Raw genomic sequence first — 21,207 nt, 5'->3', positions numbered from 1 at the left:
GAAACCTCCAGACACTGTTAATAGAATAAGGTACTGCCAGTGGTTTATCAACCAGGTGGAAAGTAATGGGAAGGACTTCTTGGATAATGTGTTTTTTAGTGATGAGGCGTATTTTCACCTTAGCGGTTACATCAATAGTCAGAACAACAGATATTGGTCAACACACAATCCACACATCTTACATTAATCGCCACTGCACTCGCAGAAGGTAGGTGTTTGGTGTGCGATTTCTAGACGACAAATAGTGGGCCTGATTCTTTTTACGAAACCCTTGACAGTCTGGCATACCACGATATCATTATGCAATTTGTTGCTCATCTCCAGCGTGATGAACGATATTGTTACCTGCAACAAGACGGGGCAACATGCCATACATCCACAAACATCTTGGAATTTTTGGAAGAAATATTTGATGATTGCTTGATCTCAAAGGGTCTGTGGCCCCCCTCGTTCCCCTGACTTATCATCACCAGACTTCTTTCTCTGGAGTTTTTTGAAAGGATGTGTGTATTGAGCAAACCCACGTACTCTACAAGACCTGGAGTGAGCCATTACTCAAGATATGAATTCCATTAGCCCTGATGTCCTACGAAGGGTGTTAACAAATATGGTGCGAAGGGTTCAGACCTGCCTTCAGGAAGAAGGTGGACATTTCCAACACTTGCTGTAAGACATTACCATTTGTGCATAACTACATTTCATGTATCAAATCAAATGTGAGTATCTGTATTATTGTCCATAGTGGAATTATGGTGTATATTATCATGATGTGCATGATAAAATGATCACCCATTATAATGTGATGTGATGAGTTTTGTGACTCGTACCTAGCCTTTGTTATTTTAAACTGGAATTATACAAGTATCAGTATCGGTTGGAATCTGTTAAGGTATCGGTATCGGCAAATGGTGGTATCGGTTCAGCCCTAATGAATGAATATAAACAATCTCTTTTTTATCCTTCAACTTATCTTTGTTTAGTTTCTGCTTAAACTGGTGGTACATTGTTGGAAGGAGAAAAACAATATTCTCTATGTCAAAAATATTCAGCAATAGTTTGGTGGAAGGGGCAGCAATAAAACGAAAAGGCTTCAATTTACTGAATCAACTCTCTCTCACTCTATTCTAAGTTTTATTTTGGTGCCATCACGTTTTGACATTGTGACTCCCCTTCTGTCCGGCTATCCATTCCCCTCTCAACTTGTTTCTGAGAGGGTGAAGGTCACATTCCTACAAACAAAAGCTCTGGGGACTCCTGCTGCCCTCTCTTATCTGCCTTCGTCATGTCTGTTAACCATAAAAGCAACCTTTTCAAGAAGAAAAGGGGATGAGTCACAGGGTGGCAACAGACCTGGAAAACCGGGAAAGCTCAGGGAATTTGAGAGGTCACAAAAGGTCAGGGAAATGTCAGGAAATTTTGTCTTTATTGAGTTTTTTTTTTTTCCCGATGCAATGAATGTGCCAGGCGTTTGCTTTGACAGATGTCATTATGTAGCGCTGTATGGGAACAGGAAATCTAGTTCCTAAATCTCGGCCTCAACTGTTAGGCACCTTTTATGCACAACACAACCACAGTGCCAGAACAGAAACCGTGATGGGGGAGGGGAGGGGGAGAGAGAAATTTCTGGAGGGAAAGAAAAATTTGATAAGCCTCTAAATATCATGTGGAAAATGCATTGAATTATCCCTTTTCTTGTTTGTATGAAAGTAGTAAGGGGACAAAACAGTCAACAGATAAGGGGGGTGTGAGGGGAGAGGCATTACCACTGTGGCACTGTCGGATAGTTGTTGGACGTCGTATCATGACATTTTGTCAGACATTCTGAAGGAACATGGAAACCAAAAGGATGCTATGCAACCCTGTAATTTGTTGAATGTCGTGATACAGCATTTGTCGGATGAACATTGAATCCAATTTTTGTCAGATATCGCCATCCGACTAATGTTGAACTTCAACAACATGTTTACTACAATTTGCGACAAAAATCGCATGCATGGCATTCTTATGGAATTGATTTTTGTTGAATGTCTTCGGACTGCAACATCTCACAAAAATCAGAGTTTGTCTGGTGTGGTACAACATTTCATTGAACAACAACATTTCATTGAACAAATTTTTTTGCTCCTTATATGCATGCGATTTTTGTCGAACGTAGCAGTTCGGTACTTGTTATTCTGCGACATCCAACAAAAATCACATGAATTGCACGCTCATGAATCCGATGTTTCTTGGAAGTTCCAGTATGACATTTTCGGTCATTTACGATGTTTGTCAGATGCAACATCCAACAAAAATGAAGCCTTAGTCTGCTGCACCACTGCAAATATGCTGCTGGAATTTTATTACTCTTCTGGCTCACTTAATCTTATTCAATGTAGAAAAGCGTACGAAGGTTTTCTTTCATCATCCAGGCATAATACTGGTTTCGCATAGGTTAACATTCATTTACAATGACATGGAACTGTAATTCCATGTCAAGAAGAATCCATCGAATGGGGATAGTTGAATAATAATAACGGAAATCTGCATTGGTAAGTGTTATATGAATTTGAAAAGTGCAGGATGCTCCCAACATCAAGTTTTCTGCAAAACTCGTATTTGGTCCTGTCTGTTTAAACTCATGGAATGGCCAATGTTATGAAATAAAATTTTAACAATAAATACGTGAATATTTTAATATCATAATTACTCGAATCATTTAATTCTAAAAGCATATCACTTTCTTCAGTAATTGACATTTCTCTACCAGACCTGTTAATTTTTCACTTTTCATCTACTGATTTATACGAGAGGCATCCAGAAAGTAAGTTCCAATTAGTAGGGACCTTGATTTGTTTGCAAACACGATAATAGTGAAAAATGTCATTTGCTGCGAAGTAGTGTGTATGAATGTGTAGTGAGATGTGTGGACACATTTTCACCCATTCAAAATAGCGACATAACAAGAATTTGGCATAAAATGTAAATTGTTGGCATTTCTCGCGAATTTTAAAAATGTGCTTAAACAACAAGAAATACCTCGAAATCCAACATTCTTGTCTTTTTTAGGCTTAAACAAACAAAATGTCCTATATTTGTGTATCTAGAACACACGAGTTTTCCAACATTTTATCCAAGAGAAAACTATAATGCATGTTGTACATGGAATACTTCCAACAGCCACATTCATTCAAATATTACCCAGGATTTTCTCAACTTCTATCAGAACAATTTGTACCACAGAACAAAGTGGTGGGGTTCACACAGAAGCCGCATCATCAGTATTTATCGTTCAAGAAGTGTTTTGAATCACCTAGCTAAGTGGTGTGAATTTGATGGTGATAAAGTGCTCACATACCACCACAGGGGAGTAGTAACATCGGCATTTGTCGAGCGAGAAATAATGGAAATTAACTTCCCCAAAAATCGGTTCCAACATATCAAATTGTCACAAAAATACGGACACCACGTGACCTACAATTTAAAACCATAATTTCAAAACACCACGAAGGTATAATTTTGGTAACACTTTACTATACCGGAGACGGATTTCTTCAAATTTACAGGAGAAAGTACTTACGCAAATCATTTTCTGTAGCGTTGTTGATGTTCGGGAATGTAGTTTTGATCCATTTTAATGCAAATGCATTGGTTTTCTACAAAAATCTATTTCCGACTCGCTATTTCTGCTGCCGCCATTTGCTTTCTGCACGAAAGCACAATACGCTCTCGTATTGTCCGTATATGCTAAATTGAATGAAAGGAGTGCTAATGGAACCTAACCTAACAGGCCTAACCTAACCTAGTAGGCATACCTCGTCCCCGTGATGGTTCGTGGGGCTATCGTGAATTTTGGGGCTAACGTCAATGGTTTTTGGGGCTACCCGTGCATGGTTTGTGGGAAATAAGGAACAACAGTAAGTACTCATTAATGTAAGAAATAGACATTATTTTCATTAGAAATTCATTATTTCACCTAAAGAAATGTTCCACAATGCAGAATAGTACGTTAGCAATGTAAAAAATTGTGAAATAAATCATTGATAGGTGTCTCCGGTATAGTAAAGTAGTACCATAATTTTAAAAGTTCCAAATTCTGATTACATCACATACCTCACAGTTAGTGGGAGACTGTATGAGGGGTGCCATCTTTAACCGAGAACTGTCCTAAATCGGCTGTGTTTTACTGCACCAGATTAAAACCACATGACACTTGTTTCCTGCCTGCATATGCGTGTTGTGCTCCGACCACTAGTGCCACGTACAGGTCCTATTGGAACTTTTTTCTGGATGCCCCTCATACATAAACTTTCATATCAACAGCGTGTTCCCCTTCTCGCCAGTAATAATGGTATAACTACATGTTGGCAGTTTCACAGTACTTTACTTGGATATACTGTGAATGTTTGTACTGAAGAATAAGTCCCATTAATAATGTAAGGAAATATGACACTTTGTTTTGTATGATACAATTGTTTCACTTGTGTGCAAGGGTTTTTTGCTTTACATAGAAAAGACAAGTAGGTTTGTGCATTGAAAAATGAGTCTGCACTCATTGTTCTTGCAAGCAGAGGGTTCCAAACCTCAGTGGAACAGCGTGGCGACAGACCTGGAAAACTGGGAAAAGTCAGGGAATTTGAGGTGTCCTAAAAAGTCAGGGAAATGTCAGGGAATTTTGCCCGAAACCAGTGATGGCAGGAGGAGGGAGGGAGGGAGGAAAGGAGAGAGAGAGGTATATATATATATATATATATATATATATATATATATATATATATATATAGGATAAAAGCAAGGAGGGCCAAAAGGGCTAAGTAAAAATCAAATAAGGTAAAAGGAAACACTCACCGGACAGTAGAAAAATTCAAAATTTTCGCTAATTTATAGCATCATCGGTGTGAGAAGAAACAGAAGACGGAACGGTTCCGTCTTCTGTTTCTTCTCACACCGATGATGCTATAAATTAGCGAAAATTTTGAATTTTTCTACTGTCCGGTGAGTGTTTCCTTTTACCTTATTTGATTTTTATATATATATATATATATATATATATATATATATATATATATATATATTTCCAGAGAGGCAGAAAAATGTGTTAAGCCTCTAACTATTTCATGGAAAATGCATTGAATTATCATTTTTTTTCTTGTCTGTATGAGAGTAGTAAGGGGACAAAAACTGTCAACAGATAGAGGGGATGAAAGCGTGTGGTGCCGTCCAATAGTTGTTGGACGATTTTTGTCGAATATCGCCACCCGACCTAGTATCTCACTACAATATGCGACAGAGCCTCCCCGATGGCATAGTGGGAAAGTCTTCACCTTCTAATCAAGGGGTCCAGGGTTCGATACCTGGTGGAGGCACAAGAGGTCCCGATTAGCCTTACTGCGCATAAAGTGGACTTAAAACACCAAATCAATCAATCAATCAATACAACATGCAACAGAAATTGCATGCATGGCACTCATTTGGAATTGATTTTTGTTGGATGTCTTCGGACTGCAACATCCATCAAAAATCGCATGCATAAACAAAAAGAGTTTTAGACTGCAAATATGCTGCTGGAATTGTATTACTCTTTTGGCTCACGTCACCTTATTTAATGTAGCTGTGCTTACAAAGGTTTTCTTTCATCATCCTAACGTATTGCTGGTTTCCCACAAGTTAACATACGTTTACAATGACATTGCACTATTCTTAAATATCAAGAAGAATCCCACAACAAAACGGGATATATATTCAGGGTGGCGACAGACCTGGAAAACCGGGAAAAGTCAGGGAATTTGAGGTGTCAAAAAAAGTCAGGGAAATGTCAGGGAATTTCGTCTTCAATTACTTTTTTTAAAATTTTTATATTATTTTATTTATTTAAAGATATCGTTATGGAACTCTGCACGGGAACAGGAAATCTCGTTCGTAAGTTTCGGCCTCAACTTTAGGCCCCTTTTATGCCCAACACAACCACGGCGCCAGAAACCAGTGATGGCAGGAGGAGAGAGAGAGAGAGAGAAATTTCTCTCACCTGGGCTTCTCGGCGGGAATTTTAAATTCGAACACTCTTTGGAGGGAAATTGTTATAACTCGGGCACTATGGGAGCAATCTACTTCGGATAAATTTTGTTTTTTCAGCTAAGACATCAGCGCATGCAACCGTGTACAATTCAGAACACCCGACCGAGGAAGGGAGGCTTGGGGGGGGGGGGCACGTCCCCCGAATTTCAATGGAAAACACATAAAAATCCGGAGTTTGCCCCCTCTTCTCCCGCTATTTAAGGGGGGAAGGCGCGAACCTTAGTATTCTTATCAAATAATGGACATTTATCAATAGAATGAAACATGTTTCATGTTCTTGGGTGCCATACAAGTTGAATAATAAGCCAAAATGTGATTTTTTTTTAAGAAAAATAGGTAATTTGCATTTTTGGAGGAAAATTGTTATAACTCGGGCGCTATGGGAGCAATCTACTTCGGATAAGTTTTGTTTTGCAGCTAAGACATCATAGCATGCAACAGTGTACAATTCAGTACGCCGGACCGAGGAAGGGGACTTGGGGGCACGACCCCCGAATTTCAATGGAAAAATCTAAAATCTGGAGGTTGCCCCTTCTTCCCCCGTTATTTTGGAAAGAGGGCGCAAACCTTAGTATTCTATCCAAAGAATGGACATTTCTCAAGAGAACGTAACATGTTTCATGTTCTTGGGTGCAATACAAGTTGAATAATTAGCCAAAATGTGATTTTTTTTTACGAAAAATAGGTAATTTGCATTTCTGGATATAAATTGTTATAACTCTGGTACTATGGGAGCAATTTACTTCGGATAAGTTTTGTTTTGCAGCTATGACATCAGAGCATGCAATCGTGTATAATTATGAACGCCGGACCAAAGAAGAGGGGCTTGGGGGCGCGACCCCCGAATTTCAATGAAAAAAAAAATATAAAAATCTGGAGTTTGCCCCCTCTTCTCCCGCTATTTTGGGGAGAAGGCACAAACCTTAGTATTCTCTTCAAAGAATTGACGTTTCCAAACAGAATGAAAAATGTTTCATGTTTTTGGGTGCCATACAAGTTGAATAATAGACCAAAATGTGAAACTCTTGTTTTTACGAGAAATAGGTAATTTGCATATTGCTCAGAAAATTGTTATAACTCGGGCGCTATGGGAGAAATCTACTTCGGATAAGTTTTGTTTTCAACTAAAACATCATAGCATGCAACTGTGTACAATTCAGAACGCCGAACCGAGAAAGGGGGGTTTGGGGGCGCATCCACCGAATTTCAATGAAAGAAAAACATAATAATCTGGAGTTTGCCCCCTCTTCTCCTGCTATTTTGGGGAGAAGGTGCAAACCTTAGTATTCTCTTCAAAGAATTGACGTTTCCAAAGAGATTGAAAGGTCTTTCATGTTCCTGGGTGCCATAGAAGTTGAATAATGAGCCAAAAAAGGTGAAACTCTGTTCGGAAATGTGGCATGGATATGTTGCGGAGGGGGGGAGGTTGGTCATCAATATGAATTTCCCAGGCTTGCTCCAGACCTGTGTCAGAGTTTCCACCCAAACATAAGAGCATGAAGGCCCAAAAGCACATTCATTTCGTAATCGGCACCATGAGACCATATTGTATAATCGGGCCAGTACGACCTTACTCTGATGATACCATATGGTATTATCGGGGGAGTAAACTAAAGGTTTAGCCTCTAAATATTACGTGGAAAATGCATTGAATTATCATTTTTTTCTTGTCCGTATGGGAGTAGTAAGGGTACTTGTAAACAGATGGAGGGGATAAAAGCGGGTGGTGCCGTCCGATAGTTGTCGGACGTCGTAGTAAGGCATTTTGTTGGGCAAACTGAAGGAACATGGAAACAAATAGGTTCCATTGATACATACGATTTTTGTCGAATATCGCCACCCGACAAAGTATCTCACCACAATATGCGACAGAAATTGCATGGACTACAACATCCAACAAAAATCGAATGCATAAACAAGAAGAGCTTTAGACTGCAAATATGCTGCTGGAATTTTATTACTCTTCTGGCTCACTTCACCTTATTTAATGTAGCAGTGCTTATGAAGGCTTTCTTTCATCATCCTGACGTATTACTGGTTTCGCACAAGTTAACATACGTTTACAATGACATTGCACTATTCTTAGATATCAAGAAGAATCCAACCAAATGGGATATATATTGAATACTATCACGAAAAAGTGAAACATAATACTGCATTGGTGATCGTTATAAAAATTGACAAGTGCATGCTCCCAACCTCAAATTTACTGCAACACTAGTATTGCAATGAAATTAACGCCACTCACTGTCCTGTCTGTTTTAAACTCATGAGAGATGGTCATTAATCTCTCACTGAGTAAGGTTAATGTTCAATATTATGAAATAAAATACTAATAATAAATATGTAAATATTTTAATATCATATTTACTCGAATCATTCAATCATAAAAGCAAATCTCTTTCTTCAAGAATTGACTTTTCTCTGCCAGCCCTGCTAAATTTTCACTTTCCATCTACTGATTTATACGAGGGGTGGCCAGAAAGTAATTTTCAATTAGTAGGGACATTGATTTTCATCAAACGCCAAAACCGTGAAAAATGATAATTGCTGCGAAGTTATGTTCAGGAATGTGCAGTGATGTCTGGACACATTTTTTGCCCGTTCAAAATAATGCGAATATGCGAATTGTTGGCGTTTTTAGTGATTTTTTTTAAAGAAATGTCCTAAAACAACGAAAAATTCCATGAAATCCAACATTCTTGTCTTTTCTAGGCCATGTTTGTGTACATAGAACATGCAAGTTTTCCAACATTTTACTCAAGAGTAAACTATAGAGTTATACGTACATGGAATAATTCCGACAACCACATTAAATCTTGTATTTCCCACGATTTTTTCAACTTCTATCAAAACCATTTGCATCCCAGAGCAAAGTGGCAGGGTTCTAACAGGAGATCGAGTGCTTATCTACCGTCACACGGGAGCCACATATTCGTATTTTTCGCACGAGATATATTTTGAATTACGAAGCTAAGTGCGCACCATCGGCATTTGTCAAGCGAGTATTAATGGAGCTCAGTCGTTAGGGCATCTGACTACTATGCGAGAGACCCGTGGTCGATCCCCTGCAGGGGAGAACAGGGATGTTTTCCACCTATTCAAAATGCTCCGGCGCCCACCCAGCATCATATGAAGCTGGTACCTTGAGGAAACTTTGAGGGATAAAGATAGCCAGGAGCGTGGTGCTGATCACATCACCCCTACCTTCAGCCGTGATCAAGTAAATTTTGGGGCCCTAACTCCACACCTCTACTATACACCTTCATGGAAAAGTGCAGGGCATCACTTTACTTTTACTTCCTCAAAAATCTGTTCCAACATATCAAACTGTCACGAAAATACGTAGACCATGTGACCTACAATTTAAAATAATAGTTTAATAGTATTACGTTTCGGTATATTTGGCAGATAAATGTTCTAAAACAAAAACGCGAATTTTGGGAAACGTAACACTAACAAGTCAAAAAAAGATAATGCCAATTTTTGATGTCATAATATATCGGTATCTGTCACGTAAGATTGATTGATTTAAATTTTTTGGGTGCGTCGCCATTTATGGTCATTATGCACCCTTCAGTATATAAGGGGAAAATTCCATTTTCTAAAATCCTTACCTTAAAATTAAAAAAGGGGTATGGAAAATAACTTTCCCAAAATAACTTTCAAGATATCAAACTCTCACGAAGAGGCGTAAGCCATGTGACTTACAATTTTAAACATTAGTTTAGAAATACCATGAAGGTAAAATTTCAGATATTTGCTGGTGGCTCTGTGCCAAATTCTGAGCGTGCAATGTAGGCTACATCCCAGTCGGTGGGAGACTGTATGAGAGCTGCAATCTTTAACCTAGAACTGTCCTAAAACGGCTGTATTGCAACTGTACCAGATTACAGCTACATGCCACTTCTTCCTGCCTTCATGTGTGTGTGTCGCTCTCCGACCACTAATGCTGCGTATAGACACCATTGGAGCTTTTTTCAGGATGCCCCTCGTATATGAACTTTCAGAAGCTTTTATTATTAGAGTGTTCCTGTTTTAATGTGTGATTAGCTAAATCAGGTACCTATACAATGCAATTCTATAAATTCCTTGCGTTAAATTTATAATATCTACATACCCTTTTTGTCAGCATTAATGGTATAACTGCACGTTGTTAGTTTCACAGTACTTCACTTGGATATACTGTACTAAAGCAGAAATCCCATTGATAATGTAAGGAAATATGACACTTTATTTTGTTCGATTCAATTGTTTCACTTATATGCAAGAGTTAAGTTGTTTGCTTTACAGAGAAGAGAGATGTAGCTTTATGCATTGAAAAATGAATCCGCACTCATGGTTCTTGCAAGCAGAGGGTTCCAAACCTCAGTGGAAATATCAACATATAATACCGAGAATGTATAAGGAAACTAATGCCTCCCAGATTGTGCAGTGGTAGCGTCGTCGCCTTGTAATCAAGGGGTCCCGGGTTCGATACCCGGTGGAGGCACAAGTGGTTCGGATCCCACTTTAAACTGTAGGTCCAGTCCCGATTAGCCTTACTGTGCATAAAGTGGACTTAAAACACTAACTCAACAATATAAGTATAAGGAGACTGATAAATTACAAATTGTATTTCTTAATCAGTCACTCTTCACTCTTATCTCATTTAGTCGTAACTTTAAAAATAATCAAGTATTTTATTTTAAACTTACTGCGTATGACAAAATTCCGTAATCCTTCCCTAGCTTGTGAATTGTAATAATTTTCCAAATTCACTATTTTGCAGTTTGAATTCAAATCATAGAGAATAGAGAAATTAAGTCATTTTCATAGAAGATAATATTGGTACTTAACAAAACCATACGTGGATCTGTATGAGTTTATTATTTCCATTTGCAAAAACATCGATTTAGTTTAGTTTGTAATTGTCAGAGAAAAATGTAAATTTTGTCCTGGAAAACCTGGAAAAGTCATTTCTGCTTGTTTGTAGCCACCCTGATATTGAATACTATCATGATAAAGTGAAACGTAAATCTGCATTGGTGAATGCAAGTGCATGCCCCCAACCTCAAATTTACTGCAACAATAACAGTATTGCAATGAAATTAACGCCTCGCCACTCTCTGTCCTGTCTGTTTAAAGTCGTGAGAGATGGTCATTAATCTCTTCCTGATGTGAGTGAAGTTAATGTGGAGTACTATGAAATAAAATACTAATAATAAATACGTAAATATTTTAATATCATATTTACTTGAATCATTTAATCATAAAAGCAAATCACTTTCTTCAAGAATTGACTTTTCTCTGCCAGCCCTGCTAATTTTCACTTTCCATCTATTGATTTCAGGGAGGTAGCTAGGTTGATCAGTTTGGGGGGGCCCAAACGTAACATTTTTTCTATCAAAGTATTATAAATTAACAAACTATTTATACACCATATAGGCCTATGCTGTATACATACATTATATATGTATGTGTGCGTGTATATATACGGGGGTCAAAAATATGGAAACACCTGCAGAAATGCACATTACCGTTATTAATATTGAGTAGGACCACCTTAGGCATGCAGAACGGCCTGCAGTTGACGTGGAATGGACAAATACAGGTCGCGTATGGTTGTCAAAGGGATGTTGTACCATTCTTCCTCCAAAGCAGCTGTAAGTTGTTGTAGAGACGATGGTGGTGGGTAGCGGGCTCGCACCTTGGTCTCCAAAACCAACCAAAGGAGCTCAATAATATTGAGGTCTGGCAATTGTGGAGGCCATAACAGATGTGACACTTCATCTTCGTGCTTATCAAACCAGTCCTTGACGATGTGAGCTGTATGAACAGGGGCTCTGTCATCTTGAAACACGGCATCACCATCTGGGAACAAAGTTTGCACCATGCGATGCATCTGGTCACTCAAAATGGTTACGTAGTCCCTGGCGGTGATATGTCCATGCAGGGTGATGATGGGTCCAGCAGAATACCAGAAGATGGCTGCCCAAATCATGACTGAACCACCGCCATTCTTCACTCTCAGTAACAGACAGTCTGTATCGTTCGCTTGTGCTGGTGTTCGCCACACGTACACTTGGCCAGCAATTGGAAACAATGTAAAGGATGACTCATCAGACCAGATTACAGTCTTCCACTGATCCATTGTCCAGTTTTTATGGACGTTGCACCACTGTCTCCGCCTATCAGCATGGTCAACAGTCACAAGTGATTTGGGAATTGCAGATCTGCCATGAATACCCTGCTTGTGGAGTTCTCTTCTGACTGTTTTGATGCTAACAGGGTTTTTAAGCACTGTATTAAGCTCAGCAGTGACTTTTGGAGCCGTGTTGATCTTCTGCTTGGTCACAATCCTACCCAATGTGTGTCTGTCTCTGTCACGCAACACACACTTGCGTCAACGCTGGTGCTTCGCTGATGCAGTTTTTCCGGAAGTCTCGTAGGCAGTCATGATCTTCGAGACTGTGCCTCTTGATACACCAAACATTTCCGCTACTTTCGTCATGGAAGCTCCCACCATACGTGCACCCACAATTTGCCCTCTTTGAAACTCTGTCAACTCAGACATGATTCACGATAACCTGCACGGACCGCTCGCTGAACTGTAACTGGCCCATCTGTCAAGTTGGCCAGGGTGTATACCTTGCAGGAAGTGCCAGTGACCACAGCGCCACCTACCATTCAGATGCAAATCGTGTTTGAAATGGCTACCTGTTTTATACCAGGTGTTTCCATATTTTTGTCCATCCCCTGTATACAGTCTTGGAAAGAAAAGGATCAAGGGCCTCCTCAGTGGTGCATGGTATTATCGTCACCTTGTAATCAAGGGGATAAGGGTTCGATATCCGGTGGATGCTCATAGTGGTTCTTATCCCACTTTACACTGTAGAACCAGTCCCGATTAGCCTTACTGTGTATAAAGTGGACTTAAAACACAAACTGAATCAGTCTATAAATTGGAAAGGGACATCTTTTTCTTCTATAGCCCCCAACAGTCTACGAATATACTCTCGCGAAATAAACAGCCATTATTCTGGAAACTAAATGCAGAATGAACTTATTAGCTTAATGGCTTATACACCAAGAACAATGTTATTAGTCTTTAGATTTGTAAATTTGCCGGAAAAAAATTGAGAAGTAGATAACACCCTTTTCTGTGGTTTTAGATATAAAGTGCTGGAACCAGGTTTACAAGTATTGGCAACAGTGCAAATATGAAATGTGTGTGTAATGAGTTCAAGCTAGACATCTCATGTATATAGTTCAAACCGGAATCGAATCCGGTATCTCTTAGTTCAAGGGCAGGCCCGAGTCTTCTATGGCATCTGATTGTTCACTTGGGAAATGATGACGATAAGATATTATATGCACACGTCTAATTTCTTAAAATTAATCTTACTTGTGTGTGGAAAACTGAATATATGATGGCACTGAATAAAACAAAGTTCCCACATGCTCAAATAATTATGCTCTCGTCTTTGGTTCAGCAGGTTCAACAACCTGCCCGGGTTCGATTCCTGATGGAGTATCTCACTTTAAACTGTAGGTCCAGTTTTGATTAGCCTTACTGTGCATAAAGTGGACTTATAACACCAGTTCAATTAATGAATCAATCGAAAGGTTCAAGGTTCGATCGCTGGTGGTCAGGCCGGCAGCCAGAATTTGATTTTGGAAGGGGCTTATCCCTTATCGGCAGCTGCCATCTAAAGACGAAAAGGTTGAGGGGAGCAGTAAGTGCACTGAAGATGAATTTCTTGGTATATGGCAACTTACCATATACAAGATTTTTAATCCTGTTAATGAAGTAAATTTAATTACTACTACACATTATTAAAATCAGATATTTGTTTGGATTTCGGTAAAGGACTGCAGCCCCCGAACTCCTTCCCTGGGTATGTGCCTGCTTGTATTAGTTCCAAAATTTCTATGCTGTTCCAACATCGTGAGGACAATTTGGGAAGTACTTGAAAGCGCTATGGAAGCAAATTCTGCTGTCGAAACTATGGGACTCGATGTGATGACCACGCGCAACCGAATGAAAGAACTCTTCGCAGGCCTTGTCCCACAATATTAATTTTACTGACTAATTGTAAGTTTTTCTCGGCCTCCTCGATGACACAGTGGTAGCATCGCCGCCTTGCAATCAAGGGGTCCCGGGTTCGATACCCGGTGGAGGCACATAGTGGTTCGGATCCCCGATTAGCCTTACTGTGCATACAGTGGACTTAAAACATGAATTCGATAATTGTAAGGTTTTAGAAGAACTAAACATAGCTTTTTATGCATCGTACAACTTTGCTTCTTTTCACCCTATTTTTACAGTTTTTCTTCCTAAGAATTCCACTGAGTATAACATGCTACGAGACCAGAGGTCCAAGGTTTGAACATTGGACAGGTATGGTTGTATCATGTCTGTCCCATCGCCATTCCTTCGGCTTATCATTCATCCTCATAGTCGCATTTAAACCAAGAGGTAGAGAAGCGGCGTAATATAGAAATATAAAAATGATTGATTTGGTTCATTTTACTTCGCTTTTCTGACACTTTTTGGCTAATAGTGAAGATGAAGATGAAAATGAGTGATGTGAAATTGATGAGAGGACCATCATAAAGAACACACACACCCAGACTAGGTTTCGAACCCAGGACCCCTGGCATTCTAATGCACCTTGTTAACCACTGCACAACAAATAGAAAATGCTTGATAAGTTATTTGCTTATCCATAACTCATGATTATCTTATAAGTATTATTCACTATATGGCTAGGGATTAATTATATTTGTATGTCTATCCAACCTAGCCACCTAAGCAGCAGCAGCTTCTGCATTTGCAGGTGGAGGCTAAATGAAGAAAAATCACAGAAAGTCAGAAATATATACAAATGTAAAAACAATTGCTACATACCTAGTTTCGTTCCTTAATTGAAACGTGGTTTATTCTTCATTATACATGAGATCAACTACCCTGGGAGTCTAACCCAGGATCTTGTGTGGTAGTCAGACTCTCTTTTAGAATGCCAATATGTTGAATATTTGGTCGATCAGTCAATCCTGATCCATTGTTTCCAGAGGAAGACAATCTGGCAGCTTCTCATTCGACATTTTACTCGTGATGTAGAAAAACGAGATCACAAACACCGCTCGGACAACAAATCCTACTTCAAACTGACAGATATCAACTGTCCACCAAATCAACAGATGAACTGACCGCTTCAATGTTTCTCCGAATTTCAGAAAGTGGCCTTTCCCTCCTTGCAGGGCAGGTCTTTAGCAGGAGGGTTGAGTGCATGTGAGACGAATCGCTATGTCATTCATTCCCACGCTGAAAAAGGGACAAGCAATAGAATTCTGTTCTTGTAATTTGAAATGCATGGGGATATCTTTTCTGAACCTTAAAATAATTAACTCAGAAATTTCTAGCCACCCGTAGCTAAATCTTCTTGTTTGTGTCGTCCTTTCGGCGCCCATGGAGCCAGTGCAGGGCCAGATGAAGATAAAGTGCGGGTTTTGGTGGGATCCTGGATCTGGTGTGCAGCAGGGAGGAAAAGTGCATTTTCAATAGGTCTCAGAGTTTCCTGACTGGGGCGGACCACAAAACCATTAACTGCATCCCCTCCCAATACATCTGTTTGTGTTCAACAAGCAAGAAACAGGGAAATAATAAAGAAATGCCTTGCTTGGGTTCGTGTTACTGAAAATAGAAGAAGTGTTTCAAACTGCAAGCAAAATTTACTGAGGAATTATTTTGCAATATTTGTCATCAAAGTAAAATTTCCAGCAAATACAGAACAGTTTCCCAGGGCCACGTGGACGTTTGCCGGGACCAGTGCCCCCCTAACAATGTCCCTGATTGATTTATATGAGGGGTGGCAAGAAAGTAAATTCCAATTAGTAGGGACATTGATTTTTCGCAAACACGGAAACTGTGAAAAATTGCTGCGAAGTTGTGTTTATGAATGTGCAGTGATGTCTGGACACATTTTTCACCCGTTCGAAATATCAAAATAATGCAAATTTGGCATAAAACGCGAATTAACGTTTTTAGCAATTTTTAAAAAAAGTGTCCTAAAACAACGAAGAATTCCATGAAATCCAACATTCTTGTCATTTATAGGCCATGTTTGTGTACATAGAACGTGCAAGTTTTCCAACATTTGTTTCAAGAGTAAACTATAATGCTTGTTATACATGGAATAATTCCGACAGCCACATTAAATCATGTATTTCCCACGATTTTTTCAACTTTTATCAAAACCATTTGCATCACAGATCAAAGTGGCAGGGTTCTAACAGGAGATGGAGTGTGTATCTAGTGTCACTGGGGAGCCACTTCTTCAGTATGTGTCTCGTGATATGTGTTTTGAATTACCAAGCTAAGTGTGCACCATTGGCATTTGTCGAGCGAGAAATAATGGAGCTCAGTCATTAGGGCATCTGACTACCATGCGAGAGACCTGGGGTCGATAACCTGTGGGGAAGAACCAGGATCTTTCACACCTATTCAAACTGCTTCGGCACCCGCCCAGCATCATATCAAGTGGGTACCTGGAGGAAACTTTGAGGGATAAAAGTAGCCAGGAGCGTGGTGCTGATCACATCACCCCCACCTTCAGCCATGATCAAGAAAATTTGGGGCCCTAACTCCACACCCCTATACACCTTCATGGCAAAGTGCAGGGGAGCACTTGACTTTTATTTCCTCGAAAATCTCTTACAATATATCAAACTGCCACGAAAATACGTAGACCATGTGACCTACAATTTAAAATGATAGTTTAAAAGCATAATGGAGTATTAAGTTTCGGTAAATTTGGCAGAAAAATGTTCTAAAACAAAAACACTAATTTTGGAAAAATTAACACTAACAAGTCAAAAAAAGATAATGCCAATTTTTGGTTCTATAATATATCGGTATCTATCACGTGAGATTGATTGGTTTAATTTTTTTGGGTGCGTCGCCACTTATGGTCATTTACCCTTCAGTATGTACAGGTAAAATTCCATTATCTAAAACCCTTACCTTAAAATTAAAAAGGGGGTATGGAAAATAACTTTCTCAAAATAACTTTCAAGATATCAAACTCTCACGATGAGGCATAGGCCATGTGACTTACAATTTGAAACAGTAGTTTAAAAACCCATGAAGGTATAATTTCAGGTATTTGCCAGAAAATGCGCTAAAATGAAAATGTGAATTTTGGGAAAATTAACACCAAATAGTAAAAAATAAAATAATACACAAATTTGAAACAAAAATAACAAAAAAATCAAGGTTCCTACCGATTAGGCATAAATAAAACAAGAATATCAGTTGTAATTTATTGCATTAGTAACAGTGAGTCCTAACCTAATTTTGGGCATAATCACCTCCGTTGTTCTGGCATTTGTCATAGCATGGCACTAAATGTTGTATGCCCATGGCATATGCATCTGACAGCAAGGACTGGAACTATCTCTACCACAGTGTAGCTGTCAAATCCCTGTCCTGCCAGAAACCTCTTCAGTTAAACAAAGAGATGAAAGTCGGTACATGCAAGGCCAGGGCTGTACAGGGAGTGGTCCAAGATCTCTCACCTGAAGTGATGCAAAGGGCCCACATGTACTCAGCTGTATGGGGTTGTGCACATTTGATTGGCCTTCCGTGAATCATCTGCACTATCGCTTGACCATACTATCACTCATGACGTCTGGTCTGCACATCTCACAAGATTGCTGGTGGCTCTGTGCCAAATTCTGAGCATGCAAAGATCTGATTACTACACGTAGGCTAGATCACAGTATGTGGGAGACTGTATGAGAGCTGCAATCTTTAACCTAGAACTGTCCTAAAATGGCTGCATTGCAACTGTACCAGATTACAGGTACATACCTCTTCTTCCTGCCTGCATGTGTGTGTGTTGCTCTCCGACCACTAGTGCTGTGTATAGGCACCATTGGAGATTTTTTCAGGATGCTCCTCATATATGAACTTTCAGAAGCTGTTATTAACATCTGTTTTAATGTGTGTTTAGCTAAATCAGGTACCTATACAATGGAATTCTATAAATTCCTTTCATTAAATTTCTAATGCCTACATAGCCTTTTCGTCAGCAATAATGGTATAACTGCATGTTGTCAGTTTCACAGTACTTCGGTTGGATATACTGTACTGAAGCAGAAATCCCATTGATAATGTTAGGAAATATGACACTTACTTTTGTACAATTCAATTGTTTCACTTATATGCAAGAGTTAAGTTGTTTGTTTTACAGAGAAGAGAGAAGTAGCTTTATGCATCGAAAAATGAGTCCACACTCATGGTTCTTGCAAGCAGAGGGTTCCAAACCTCAGTGGAAATATCAACATATAATACTGAGAATGTATAAGGATACTGATAAATTACAAATTGTATTTCTTAATCAATCACTCTTCACTATTATCTCATTTAGTCATAACTTTAAAAATAGTCAAGTATTTTATTTTAAACTTACTGTGTATGATAAAATTCCGTAATCCTTCCCTAGTTTGTGAATTGTAATAATTTTCCAAATTCACTATTTTGCTGTTTGTATTCAAATCATAGAGAATAGAGAAATTAAGTAAATTTCATAGAAAATAATATTGGTACTTAACAAATCCATACCTGCATCTGTAGAAGTTTATTATTTGCATTTGCAAAAACATCGATTTAGTTTAGTTTTTAATTATGAGGGAAAAATGTAAATTTTGTCCTGGCAGACCTGGAAAAGTCAGGGAATTTCATTTCTGGTTGTTTGTAGCCACCCTGTGGAAATATCAACATATAATAACATGAAAGGTTAAAGAGATTGAAAATTACAAAATTTATTTTTGCATCAATCACTTCAGTCTAATCTCATTTGGCCGTAACTTTAAAAATAATGGAATATTTTATTGAAAAACTGTCTGCGTGTGAAAAAATCCCTAATTCCTCCCTTGCGTGCGAATAGTAATAATTTTCCAAATTCACTATTTTGCAGTGTGAATGCAAATCATAGAGAAATGAAATCAATTTCATGGATGCTAATATAGGTACTTAATATACCTGGATCTGTATGACATTCTTATTTCCATTTGCAAAAACATGAATTTAGTTTTTAATTCTCAGGGAAAAATCTAAATTTTGTCCTGGAAAACCTGGAAATGTCAGGGAATTTCATTTCTGCTTGTCTGTAGCCACCCTTAGTCATCTGTTGGAATTTCTTATGTAGCAACCACTTTGTTCTTTCTTGGAAAAAAATTGTTAAATTATTGGAAACCTGTCTTCGAATTATCCAAATTTAACATTTAAAATTGGAATTAAGTATTCATTTTGAACATTGTTTTAGATAGGGGTTTCAAGAGGAATGTGCTTTTGTTCGAATTATTCAAGTTCGAATTAAAGAGAGTGCACTATATTAAATTACAGTATTCCAGTTTAACAAATTGTACCTGAGAAAGTGCAGTGTATGATCGGGAGAAAATTGACATTGTTAGGGAGACTTCAGACTGAAATGATAAGTGACAAGCAACATGTGCCACTTGGAATTGAACCCTCATTAATAAATGCAACCTTTCAAATCAAATTAACACAAATTGCACATGTCGCTTGTCACTTGCATGTTGTGCAGACTGATCCGTTTCTGCAATAGCATGCACTATGTTGCCTCGGTCTGTTGTTTCTGCATTTAGAATTACTGTTTTGATTTAGACTGCCTGTTTCACTTATTGTTTCGTTAAAGATTTTTTAAACCCACACAGAAATTGATATAAATTTGTATCCTGAAAAACAACCCTTCATTGTTTGTTTTGATTTTTATCATAACCTGACTTATTTCCCAAAAGGGAATACAAATTAACATGGGCAATTGTCTCATACTTATTATATGTATCCATATAGTATGTGTAGGGTATGCCTATTTTGTTTTTAGATGAAAACATGAAATGTGAAATAACACATTGTAGTGTAAATTTTTCATATTTTTGAAAGGTGTAAAGTGCAATTTGCTGCCATGTTTTGTCACAAAGTGATGTGAAATGAACAGCAAAATGCTAAATAAACTTTTAAACATGAAATTTAAGGTTTATTTACTTAAGCAACACATTCTGAGGTCTGAATTATCCTGTGAGTTATGCAAATAACGGAAAATGGATTAATTTTGCTGTAAATATTTGAGAAGCAAAAGTGGAGTCCTTTACACAGGAATAGACTGAATACTTTTCTATATAAAGGTGCTATTAAAAGTGAAATGCTAATTTTGTGTAATAAGTGTAGTTTTTAAATCAACTTTAGGGTTTTATTCCCCATCTTAACACTGATATACCATTTTATATACTGTTTTTGATCTCAAAATATGCTCAGTTTTTGTACTGATATGTTGATCTTTTATTTATCATAAATATGTGGCTCTAACTCTGTCGTTTTTCATCCTTAGGAAGAAGAACTAGAGGAGTACAGCAGACAGTCTGAAGCCACCGCAGAAGAATGGTCAAATTTGGATATTTCTTGTAATGAGTTGAAACTTGCAATGGAAAGTGCTGAAAAGAAATATTTGAGTTACAAATCAGACATAAAAAAGAACAGAGAATGTCAACAGCCACAACAAGTAAGTTTTTCATTTTTTTTTATGTTTCTGCTTTATACATTGATTGATTGAGTTGGTGTTTTAAGTCCATGTTATGCACAGTAAGGCTAATTGGGACTGGACCTACAGCTTAAAGTCTGATCCAAACCACTATGTGCCTCCACCGAGAATTGAACCTGGGACCCCTTGATTAGAAGGTGATGACGCTACCATTCTGCTTTATACACTTCACCTTCCTTGTCCCAGTTATGGAATCTTGTCAAAACATTGTCCCAAATTGTGATTTCACACATCATAAGTTATTTGTGAGAGAGAGATAGTGAATGAGTGATAGGGGAGAGAAATGCACTTCTGTTCCAGATGAGTGAAACAAGGGACTGGTGATTGCTGGAGAGAGGAATAGAATTATTGTTGTAAATGTTTTAACTTAGTCATTTTAGCCTTTTAAAAACATCTTAGAACATTAATTTGAATTGTTCTTTTTCTTGTGGACCATTGTTGTGGTGTGATAAATGTGTGAGAGTATAGTAGAACCTCGATTTTGCTTTTTTCAGGTAACGAAGCTTAAAAAACTTAAAATGTGGGAAAATATAAAATCAAGGGA

At 38.3% G+C, this 21,207-nt stretch overlaps 1 protein-coding gene across 3 annotated transcripts in view; it reads left to right on the top strand.

Moving 5' to 3' along the window:
- LOC145984214 (structural maintenance of chromosomes protein 6-like) overlaps nt 1-21,207 on the top strand; it is a 231,437-nt gene that overhangs the window by 165,518 nt on the left and 44,712 nt on the right. For all 3 annotated transcript variants that reach the window (XM_083117767.1, XM_083117766.1, XM_083117765.1), the window contains exon 15: nt 20,454-20,624. In XM_083117767.1, the coding sequence (XP_082973893.1) occupies nt 20,454-20,624 (171 nt within the window). The remainder of the gene's footprint in view (nt 1-20,453; nt 20,625-21,207) is intronic.

This window comes from Lepisma saccharinum, chromosome 2 (genome assembly GCF_977018435.1).
Source record: "Lepisma saccharinum chromosome 2, izLepSacc3.1, whole genome shotgun sequence".
NCBI classification, from domain to species: domain Eukaryota; kingdom Metazoa; phylum Arthropoda; class Insecta; order Zygentoma; family Lepismatidae; genus Lepisma; species Lepisma saccharinum.
The sequence above is the reverse complement of the archived record's forward strand: the minus strand, read 5'-3'. Positions and strand labels throughout refer to the sequence as shown.